General features: G+C 34.4%; 2 protein-coding genes and 1 pseudogene across 3 annotated transcripts in view; 2 read left to right on the plus strand and 1 right to left on the minus strand.

Moving 5' to 3' along the window:
* Window positions 1-12,375, minus strand: part of POF1B (POF1B actin binding protein) — a gene marked incomplete at both ends in the record, with an annotated part of 61,753 nt that overhangs the window by 15,598 nt on the left and 33,780 nt on the right. Inside the window, 3 exons of the mRNA XM_080910120.1 lie at window positions 2,822-2,896; window positions 4,108-4,135; window positions 5,529-5,659. Of these exons, the coding sequence (XP_080766246.1) occupies window positions 2,822-2,896; window positions 4,108-4,135; window positions 5,529-5,659 (234 nt within the window). The remainder of the gene's footprint in view (window positions 1-2,821; window positions 2,897-4,107; window positions 4,136-5,528; window positions 5,660-12,375) is intronic.
* On the plus strand, window positions 7,878-8,342 carry LOC308415753 (large ribosomal subunit protein uL23-like; annotated as a pseudogene). The gene has a single exon. The product of its transcript is annotated as a large ribosomal subunit protein uL23-like (transcript).
* LOC308415793 (olfactory receptor 5B3-like) lies at window positions 10,885-11,547 on the plus strand (the record flags this gene model as incomplete). Its single annotated transcript, XM_080910854.1, has 1 exon — window positions 10,885-11,547. One exon carries the CDS (start codon window positions 10,885-10,887, stop codon window positions 11,545-11,547), a length of 663 nt encoding a protein of 220 aa, XP_080766980.1.

The raw sequence follows: 12,375 nt of genomic DNA on the forward strand, positions 1-12,375 counted from the left end.
AAGAAAACAAATCATGGTTTAGTACAGGCTTAGAAAGTGTAAATAACAAATAACTATTGGATCTACTTTTAGACTAGCTAATGGAATTTTCTAAATAAAATAAAAATTTAAATCTCTTGGGCATTAAGAAAGAAAAGAGTCATATGGGTGAATAGAACAGGCTATAATTATGCTGAACTTTCTTATTTATATTTTATAGATGAAAAAATGATGATACTAATGTATTGTTTATGATTGGAGAAGAAATGTTTCAGAATAATATAGATATATGGTAAAGAGACATAAATTACCCAGAGCTTTGTACAGATTCTGAAATTGGTAAACTGCACTCAGATCTGCACATGGGATTAAGTATTGAATATATAATTTGATAGTTAAAGAAACTACTAAAACAGATGTACCTCAAAATAGTAATAACAAATCTAAATGGAATTCTAAAATGCCACACATTTAATAAAAAAGCAGAACAATGAATAAAAAACATCTGTAGGATATTGTATTAATTAATGATTGATGAAGGAGGATCCACATCTCTATGGATAGTGCCACCCTTGGGATGCTGATGTTGCATTATTTAACAAAGCAGATTGAGGTATCCCAGACCCAAAAGGACATGCATGGTATGTACTCCCTAATAAGTGAATATTAACCAAATTTTTTAAAAAGTACAGAATACCAAGGATACAGTCTATAGAATTCAAAAAAAAAATTTTAACAAGCCAAAGGAACCAAGTGAGGATGCCTCAATCACACTTGAGTGGGAGAAGAAAGCAATCATAGGAGGTAGGAGGAAGGGAGGGACCTGGGTGTGAAAGGGGACAGGGAGGGGAACATGATCTGGTATTGGGTGTGGGGAACAGGTTTGAAACCCTGAGGGCCAGCAGAAAAAAAATGAAAACAGGCAACCTTGGGAGGCATGACTTGAGGGGACCCTCTAGAATATACCAGAGGCATGGGAGGTGAGAGAATCTCAGAACTTAAAGACAGGGGCCTTAGATGAAATGCCCTAAAGTGGGGAGAGGGAACTTGTAGAGCCCACCTCCAGCAGAAAGACAGGGCATCAAGTGAGGGATGGAGTTGTCATCCCACAGGCAAAAACTCTGACTCATGATTGTTCCTGTCTGAAAGAACTGCAGGGACAAAAATGGTGAGGAGCTGGAGGGACAAAGAGGTCCAGTAACAGGCCCAAATTTCAATACAGCTCAAGGGTTCCTGACACTATTACTGAGGCTATTGTATATTCCCAAAAATGGTCTATCATGACTGCCCTCTGAGGGACCCAACAAGCAGCTGAAAGAGTCAGATGCAGATATTTTCAACCAACCAATACATAGAAGCTGGTGACCCCTGTGGTTGAATTAGGGAAAAGCTGGAAGAGGCTGAGGAGGAGGGAGACCCTTTTTGAAGGACCAGCAGTCTCAGCTAACCTGAACCCCTGAGATCCCTCAGGCACTGAGCCACCAACCAGGCAGCATACACCAGCTGATATGAGGCCCCCAAAACATATAGAGCAGAGGACTGCAGGGTCTGGACTCAGTCAGAGAAGAGGAGGAGTTATGGGATGTGGAACGGTCAGAGGGTGGGCTGAGAGGGGGATAAAATCTGGATTGTAAAAAAAAAAGATTAATTAAAAAGGAAAAAAAAAAGAAAGCTGATTTAAGACTATGCTTCGGCATAGGGGAATGCTAGGGCAGTGAAGTGGAAGTGGGTAGGTGGGTGGGGAGCACCCTCATAGAAGCAGGAAGAGGGGGAAAGTATAGGGGGGTTTTGGAGGGGAAACTGGGAAAGGGGATAACACTTGAAATGTAAATAAATAAAATAGCCAATAAAAAAAAAAAAAAAAGAAAAAAAAAAAAGAAAAAAGAAAGCAGATTGAGCAAGCCAGGGGAAGTAAGTCACTAACAGCATTTGTCCATGGCTTCTGCTTGAGTTCCTGCCCTGACTTCCTACACAGATGGATTGTTATTTAGAAGGGAAATAAACCTTCATCATCGTAATATAATCTCCAAGTAGTATTATTTTAATTTTTGAGGAACCTTCATAGTGTTTTCCACAGTGTTTGGATGACTTTGCTTTTTCATAAGCCATATATAAGGGTCCCTTTTCCGCTGTATCCTCGCTAGTATTTGCTTTTGGTTCTTTTCTTAATGCATACTATTTTTAGTCATATTTCCTTGGCTTCTGTCTTGATTTGTGGATTTTTCTTTATTGCTCCTATGGATTCTATCCCTCCACAACACTGGAGAAAGAAGGCAATGCCCATGCTCGGAATGGGAGGGAAAAGTGAAGTATGAAATGGGAAAGACTGATTTAGAATCGGGTTCTACAGAAGTATGGCCGAGTCAATAAGAAAAATTCACTGCAGGCACACTTCTAAATCGGTTTTCTGAATGCTATAGGTTCAAGTCATGGTGGTCTGACAAAGCTAAAATGTGATTTTTGTCTAATTAAAATATAGTCAACTCCTCTGGAATATAATTTTTTAATTTGAAACTATTCTTGGGAAATTCATGCTAGGTAGGAGTTGCTTAGGGTTGATTGCTTTTAAAAAGCACATTTTAAGTTTACTATGATAAATTTTTAATTAATATATGTAATAAAATGATCTGAAATTTAGTCTTGCTACTTTTTTATATAAATTGAAGACAGGTTCTTTTCTCTTCCTCTACACTTCCTAGCTCCACCTCCCCTCCCCCTCCCTCTGGATATATGCTCCCTTTCTGTCTCTCATGAGAGATAATGACCAAACAAGACAAAAGTGAAACACAATGAGATGAAACAAAAACTATTATATTAAAGTTGGACACTTATCCCATCTTACCTGCAGAATATAACGAATTTGCTGTTTTGTAAACTCAGACAGTCCTTTGGGAATCAATGCCTCAATGTCTTCTGACTGTAAGAAAATGGAATTTATAACATCAGCATTTTGTGTACCGATAGCATAGTTTGAGAGGATGGCAGAAGATTAAATCACCTTTCAAGAATAGTTTCCACTTTTAAATACTCAGTTATATCACATTGACTTGGAAATAATATTGAATTCCAGAGATTGTTATAGAAAAGGTTTTGGCAACCAGTCAAACTTTTCAGTTGTTTTAGAAGATCCCTTTATGGCCAGGGTTGAGAGGCATAATGCTTGCATAGCCTTGCAAGGCCCTGTTTTGAACTCCAGAACCAAGGGGGTGGGTGCAATAGCAATTTAAAACAACTCGATTACTTACCTGGGCATAGTAAGACATTCCTATATTCCCAGTACCTAAGTGTCTTAGGCAAGAAGATCAAAGCTAGCACTTGCCACATAAGTTCAAGACCAGAACGTGATATATAGCCACATCCTGCCTCATAATAGCAAGTAACAATGACAATGGAGATAAAAACAATAATACAGGATTCAAATTTAACTTGGAATAGCATCACTGTATCCTCCAAAATTAAGTTTTGTTGGATGGTACATATATTTGAGAAGCTTAATTTTTAAATAGTGAAAATTGTGAAATAAAATTATAGGTATTATAGACTTAAAGAAAATTGCTTGAGACTATTGTGACTTTTGAGAGATTATATGTTACTACAGCAACATTTTTAAACTTCATTTAAATGTAAGAGAGAAGCCAAAATAAGTGTTTTTAGAGGCAATTTAGAATTTACAAAACTACTTTAGTGAATATAGAATAGCAATATGCAGGAAATAATGATAAAGTTAATGCACAAGAGGTGACTGTTCTTTTTAATGTGCTAAAATGAACTATGTGATTATTTATTAAAATAGTTTTTCAAAATTACAAATGCAATGAAATTGATATTTATTTTTTTTTACTTCAAGTTGGAGTTGCACATGGTTTTGAAACATATTAGATAACATTTATTTTTATTGTATAGTAAATTTTAAATGTATTTTAAACAATGACAATGTAAATCCCCTAGTTATAATCATAAAATATTCTTTGTAATTATTACTTTTATAGTCATTACATAGATATAAACATGAGTATTTTTTTTACTAATCTCTCTTTCCAGTCTGATAAATGAACTAAATAAATGGATATTATTAGTACCACAATCAAAAGGCACTTTGTTCTCTAATTTAATGACTTTTGGACTTACTGTATCTGCAGACTCAAAATCTTGTTTCCTGCAAAAATAACCAAGAAAAGGACAATTTTAGAAAAAAATTCAGTAATCACAAACATTCCTGTTCTATTTATTTTATATTTTGTATATAATAATATTACTGGTTTAAAATGGAATCACAAATAAAGAAATTTAAATATAAAAATGAAAATTTCATTTAGTTTGACTAATTTTTTTCTGAAATTAGATGATATACTAAAATTAGTAACAGCTAGATAAAAAATAATAAATGCAGAATTAGTATATCATCCATTTTCACCAGTTCATCTGGTGGTAGACATAGAAGTGTTTGACAGCAAATGGTGTTTGGTGAACCAAACCACAATTACAGGTTTTCTATCGTTCTTCATCCATTTTCTTTCTTTGGATCTCAATTTCAGTTTTGAGCTAGTTTCTCTCTCCTACTATTTGCATGTTATTTATTTCATTTTATTAAAAGAAAAGCTTTTAAAAAGAGGTCAACTCATATAATCTATGTATACTAGGAAGAATGGAATTTTAATCTACATCACATAAAGCTAAACAGTCAAAACTGTAGTTTTATAATAGCATTTCTAGCAACAACATGAATGTTTAGACAGAGGTTGAGAGAGTCAGTGAGAATTTCGGATTAAAAGAAAATCTATTGGCATCCCTTTATATTCTAGATCACTATGAATGTGTTGTTATATTCATGCTTTGTCTATGCAGCACTAGGTAACTCATTTAATAAGATGTGCTGTCATCTACAAAAAAATGATACCCTCAAATTCCGGGGAATCAGGTTGATACTGGTCTGTGTAGGCACCTGTAATCATGCAATACACATAATATCATTGCATACACACACATGTACACATAAAAAGGTAAATCTATGTATTTATATATATTGAGTTACATGTTATTTATTATATTGTTCAAAATTTTCTATTTACCAATACAGTATCCTCCACAATGTATGTTACATATAACATACTATATGAATTGATATACTGAGATTTTTGTGTAAATTATAATATTTATAGAAACATTTGCTACGCTTTCTCATATAATCACACAGTTTGCTCATTAAGAGTACTGGTGTTCTGCTGTGTACCTGAATGCACTCTTTCAAAAAGACATTCTTAAGGGCTAGAGAGATTGCCCAGTTGTTAGGACCACATATTGCTCTTTGAGATGAGCCAAGTTTTATTCTCAAAATGATGTTGAGAATCCCACCACTATGTGTACCTCAAGTTCTAGCTACAGGGTTCAAACACCCTCTAGACTATGTGGCCACCCAAACACATGTGGTATATGTAAATTAATGGAGGCACACACATATGCACATAATAAGTGTCTATTTTTAAAATTACAAAATTAAACTTAAACATTTGACAACTGCAACATCAAGATGAAAAATACATTTATAGTACCTTCCTCCAATCCTCTCCAAATGTTCTAATAAGCAGTGATACAGGTCTGTATTCTTACGGCTTAGGTCAGCAAGCAACTCTCCAAAATATTTAGGATCCAATTTTTCAGGGCCATCATCCTGAATTATCACCTGAAGCAAATATGAATTGCAATTATAAGCAATGTTGATTTTCTAAGTTTATAGATATATTGATATGAAACATTAAATCTACTGATTTTTATTGTTTAATCCTTTTTTATAGTCCAGGCTTCATACTCCTCCCGGTCAGCCCCCTGATTGCTTCCCATTCCATTTCTCCTCCGCCTGTCTCCAAGAAGTTGTCCCCCCATCCCACCAGGCTTCCCCACTCGCTGAGGTCTCAAGTCTCTCAAGAGTTAGGTATATCTTCTCTCATTGAAGCCATGAAATTTTAAAGAATTAAAAAACTATTAAAATCATCACTTCAATAAAGCCACCAAGTTTTTAATGCATTAGATGTGTATATTTTCAATAGATGAGGAGTTGAAAGGAAAAATCAACATTGAAATATTTTCTATTTCATTTCACTCAGTTTTAAATGACCTAGTGAATGAAGAACTTGAAAAACAATGTTTTCTTTTATTGAAAATAGATATTTTGTATGCAATATGTTCTGATCATGGTTGTCCCTTCCCCAACTCCTCTGAAATTTCTTCCACCTTCCCTTCCATTAGAATCTACATGCTTTCTGTATGTCCTTCTAAAACAAATGTGTATTTTAAGAATAATAATTAAACTAACCAACTGCAATAGGACAAAACAAACAGAGTCAAAGAAAACACCAGTACATGTACACCCAGAGAAAGACGTGTTCAGACACATAGGAATACCCTATAATTATATATGTTTATATATGTGGACATGCATATGAATGAATATGTATGCATCTTATGATACAAAGAACCTTCAAAAATGCTATTGAGTTTATTTTGTGTTGGCTATCTACTGCTGTGCATGGGTTTGTATCACTGTAGAGACGCTTTTGGAGAAAACTGATTTATTTTCCTTTGTGAGTTATTACCAACTGGACATAGCTTCTGGGTTAAGGATGGGGGCTTTTATTCATGTCTTCTCTCAGCACTGGTATTCCTTCTAGTGTAGACCTATGCAGGCATGTGCATGCTGCTACATTTTCTGTTCATGTGTGTGCCAGTACTACTGTGTTTAGAAGGAGTTGGTTCCTTAGTGCAATCCATCTCCTCTGGAGTAACATTTAAGTATTAAATACAGTTACTTGCATAATATAGGAAAACTAACAAACGAACAGACAAACCTGAGTTCTGAATTATCACTAAATTTCTCTTCCTTAATTTTATAATTTATCTGTGTGCATTTGGGAAGGGTTGTTCATAGCCTTTGGAGGGAGAAGACACTGACGTATCTCTTGAGCTGGTATTACAGGCTGTTGTGGTAAACTTAATTTGGGTGTTGGGAATCAAATTCAGGTCTTCTACAAGAGCAGCACAACATTTCTTTACTATCTGCCTGCGAGAGGTAAATAAAATGTGAATTATTTTAATTATACTGACTATCACTTTGATGGACATGCACCTGATTTGTTAGTGTATATTAAAGTTAGATAAAGAAAAACTATTCAGTATAATGTCATATATGTATTTTGGTCCAGTTCTTTGCTCTTTATTTGGATTGAATAACAGTTAATCAGTCAGTGAAAAAAGTAGCACAGGGCCAGCTGAAAATAATTACACATCTAAAAGACATCTAAACTCTTTGGCTCAATTTATTATGGCTATTGTACTAACTCAGACATACTTTATTGTTTTCATATTGTCGGTATTTATCATTCTAATACTCTTGACTACCTTGTCTATAATCCAAAGACTCAATGCTAGGAGAGCAATAGCTTTGGTCATACTTTATACTGTTTTAATATTGAACACAGACTAAAAGACAAATGGTTCAGATTTCACTGATATTTCCTTCTCAACCTCTTTGTGGAATACCTTAAAAGTTTGTGCCTATGAGATGAGTGCAAGGACCAAGAAGGAAGTAAGAACCAGCATGCAGAACTACATTTATACTATGAAAATTTGTTTATGACATATTGATCAGCAAAAAACTAAATGTTAGATATCAATCAAAGTATACTTTATATACTTTTTAAATAATATATATTAATGGGCCATAGTCCTTCTTTGGAGTGTTTCCAACTCATGTAGCCTCTCTGTTTTACCTTAACTGGATTTTCTTAAAATGAATATACATTCATATTTTGAAAAGTGTGATTGTGAGGAGTTGGCAAATGACTTGGGTGTCTCAAGTTCAAAATCAGCAAGACTCTTAAAAAAAGAAAGAGCTTTTCGCTAAGATGGTGCTGAAAGCAAAGAAGGAAGCTCCTTCCCCTCCCAAAGCCAAAGCCAAAGTGAATGTCTTGAAAGCTAAGAAGGTAGTGCTGAAAGGCATCCACAGCCACAAAAAGAAGATCTGAACATCACCCACTTTCTGGTGGCCCAAGACCCTGCAGCTCTGGAGGCAGCCAAAATATCCTCGAAAGAGTACACCCAGGAGAAACAAGCTGGACCACTATGCTATAATCAAATTCCCATTGACTACCAAGTCAGCCATGAAAAAAATATAAAACAACGTGTTTGTGTTCATTGTGGATGTTTAATCCAACAAGCACCAGATCAAACAGGCCGTGAAGAGTCTCTACCATATTGATGTGGCCAAAGTCAATCCCCTGATAAGGCTTGATGGAGAGAAGAAGGCGTATGTTCTCTTGGCTCCTGAATATGATGCTCTAGATGTTGCCAACAAGATTGGTATCATCTAAACTGAGTCCAGATGGCTAATTCTAAATATACACTCTTTTTCACCATAAAAAAGGAAAGGAAAGAAGGAATCAGAGTTACTGAGATGGTTTAATGGCCTGAGTTCAAGCCCCAGGAACCATATGTTAGAAGGAGAGAATGGGCTTCTACACACTGTCCTTTGACCTCTAGGGGCATGTGTATGCCCTCCTTCTATATATAAGTAAATAAAGAAATACATGTTCAAAAAAGGTCTGGATGAACAATCCACCATGTTAGTTATTTTGACTACAATATATGTTATGCAGTTGCTTCCCAAGAGAAGTACAAGTTGTATGTTAAACAGTGTAACATCTTTTATAGTAAGTCATAAAATGAATGAGTTAACATGTAATGTTAATATAGCACAGTATGCTTATATGTCATAGAATATATACATGGATCTATGTAGATAATATTCTTATATAAAAATATAAAAGCTTCCTGAAGACATTTCAGACACAGGACATAACAGTAAGATATATGCTATAATTGATGTTGACAAAAATTGAAGTTTTAAAGACTTTGCATCCCTAGATAGAGTAGCTTTCCTTTAACAAAGTTCTGTCCAAGTGAATGGGCCTGTTCCTTTTACAACCTGCCATGACTTCAAAAAGCTTTTCAGAAGACTCAAGGTAAACATAAAAGAGTGTATAGTTGTTATAGAAAATTATTTGTCTTCCTTATGAGCCCCACAATTTATGTTTGGGTACATTTGTATGTTTATGAGCATAGGTACATGGGGTATGTACATGTGTACAGAGGCCAGAAGTAAATATGAGATGTTTTCCTTAATTACTCTCCACCTCCGTTTTGGAAACAGTTTCTCAATGAATCTAGAGCCCACGAATTTGGCTAGAATACTTGTCAGAAAGCCCTTCATATCTTCCTCATAAAGCTGCAATCAGACAGAAAAGCTGTATATAAAATGTACTCCATATCTTCACAAAGGTATAACTGAAATTGTAAACTACAGTGTAATTAATAAAGCTAAATGTGATATATTAGTTACCTAAATATGATGATGATTTTCTAGGTAGATAATGTCAGCTAGTCACATATATCATTAGTTAAACAGTGAGTGATGAAAAACAATGCAATACGGTTGTTCATATCCAAAATCCTGAATATTATATTGCTGCTTCCATCTTGGAAACTTGTCTCTTCCAGAAGTCCTACCGGCAATAATCTAATGTAGGCACTATTCTTTTTAAAAATTTTCCTCCAGGATCTTTTTGCATGCCTTTATAGTTTATGGAAATGTTTCCTCATGCATTTATTTTAGTCTTTCTGTTGCTTCTGTGAGGTGTATATAACTAATAAAATTTAATTAAAGAAAATGCTGCAGGGATATTTGATAGTATGAAGATAAATAACTTAAGATATAAAGTGTTAGAAATGGAATCGAGTCTATTTATTACATCACCAGTCTACCTCATACATCAGAATGGTCTTACTTTTTGTATAAAATTTGGACCTAAAGCATGCTACTGTAGAAGACTCTAAGAAACTTAACCTTTAACCCTTAGCTCTCTCATGTGAATAAAAAGACAATGATAATACCTCCCAAATTTGATCATTATGAAAAGAAAATTAAGTTACATTATTCTACTTGGCACAAAGCTATCATAGTTAACCTTCCAAAGTAGCATTCTTCTTGGTACTTTTCTACTTAATACCTTTACTAACTATCCAGTATATGGTCATATGTGCCACTGCATGCATTTAGACATCAAAGGACAACCTCAGATGCCAGGCCTTACATTACACCCTTTGAAAAAGGATCATTTAAGTGTTTGCCACTGCATGCACGAGTATACCTGTCCTTCCACCTTGCCACAGAGGCACTTCCAATTGTTTCCTAGGGTTCTTTTACCTGCCTCCCATCTTGCCACAGAGGCACTGGGATTACAGATGTATACATTACTGCCTGGCTTTATAGTTCTGGGGATCTGAACAGAGGTACTCATGTATGCATGGCAAATCCACTGAGCTATCTCCCTAGCCCATGACTAACTAATCTTGAGATATGAAATATACTTCTCCAAACTTGCCACATTTTTCATTTGATTTTTCTCCCTTGGCCATTGTCCCCATTATATCCAATGTGGAGATGCTCATTTTTCAGTCTAAGTCAATTTCTACCTCAACATACCCTTAATAAGTATTTAGATGATTGATCTTTCTTTTTTTCATATTAACTAATTTATTAAATTGTTCATCTCATAATTAACAAATACATAAAATTTTGAATTTCATTAAAGTACATAAATTTGACTTGTGTGTAATTGATTCACCCAAATTAATTCTAAAGCTCACAATAGTTTCCTCCAGTGTAGAAGTACAAATTGCCATACTGAGAGAAGTAGAAGGATGTGGGAGGAGTTCAGAGAAGGGGAAAATATGATCAAATTAATGTATGAAAAACCATTTTAAACAATATAGTTTATAATTTTAAGTTCCATGGAATTTTCAAGTTATTGTATTTTTCTTTTTTATTACTATGGAGAATATAATGCTCATAAGATGACAATAATGAAGAACAGGACAGAAGTGACACAGTTCATTCTGCTGGGACTCACCAATGAGTCAGACTTACAGCTCCTCCTTTTTATCACCTTCCTTCTCATCTACACCATCACCTTGGTGGGAAATGTAGGGATGATTCTGCTGATTGTCCTGGACATTCAGCTCCACACCCCCATGTACATTTTCCTTGGTAATCTTTCTCTGGTGGATTTATGCTACTCTTCATCTGTCACCCCCACAGTCATGACCGAGCTCCTTGGAGGAGACAAGATCATTTCTTACAATGACTGTGCTGCTCAGATGTTCTTTTTTGGATCCTTTGTTACTGTGGAGAATTACTTGTTGGCCTCAATGGCCTATGATCGCTATGCAGCAGTGTGTAAGCCCCTACACTATGCCACCATCATGACTACAAGTGTATATACATGGATAATCATTGGTTCTTTTGTCATCAGTTTCATAAGCGCCTCCATCCATATAGCAGACATATTCACTCTCTCCTTCTGCAAGTCCAATATGATCCATCATTTTTTCTGTGATGTTCCTGCAATCATGGCTCTCACTTGTTTTGATAATCAAGTTAGGAAATTTGTTCTTCTTAACACTGACAGTTTAGATGTGTTTTTTGCTCTAACAGTTATCTGCACATCTTTTTTTTAATTGAACAACTTTATTTTTAAAAAAAACAAAGATAAATGTACAGATTTTAAGCATTTTTGCATAAAAGTATATGAATACATTTTTGTCAGTACTTTATTTTTTTAAAGGTTTGATAGTGTGCATTAAAATCTCACTAGTTACAACGAGCATAAAGTACATGTAAAACAGGATGTAACCTGGAAATAGTCAAAGTTTTCTTGGTGTGTAACGATTAAGCATAATGGTTTTTCATTTTCTTTCACTTTTTGGCCTTTCTTCTTTCTTTTGCTCCCAAAACATTGTTTATACCTCCCAAAAGAAGATGACAACATTTTGCTTTGAATTAAATTTTAGGTCCTACCATTTGTCCCTATTAGAAGAAACTAATAAATTATACTGATAAAAATCAAATTGAACTGTACAGAGGTACTTCTTTTTGGCCAATTATGACCTATAAAATAATGATTTCAAATGATTTAATCTAATAACATGGGTATTTTGTCATTATCAATCTATGTAATGGAAGAAATTTCACATACTGCTCTACAGTTTCCATGCAGACAGTCAGAGGAAAGATCATTTTAAGCCTTTTAAAATATTGGACCAACATGAACTTTAAATTATTTTTAGTTTTTTTTTAAAAATATGGTCAACATATGTATTTATAAACATTGATCCTCATAAATAATACCATGTACATTTAATATAAATCAATACAAATTTCTTTATTAGAAGCTGTTTTCTTTTTTCTTATTCTTTTATTTTTTAAGGGATGTTTACAAGAGAGGTCAATTTGAAATTGGAGTAAGAAATAATGATGTTTGACTCTAAATTATTTTAGTCATAATT

This window comes from Micromys minutus (genome assembly GCF_963924665.1).
Source record: "Micromys minutus genome assembly, chromosome: X".
Classification (NCBI taxonomy): domain Eukaryota; kingdom Metazoa; phylum Chordata; class Mammalia; order Rodentia; family Muridae; genus Micromys; species Micromys minutus.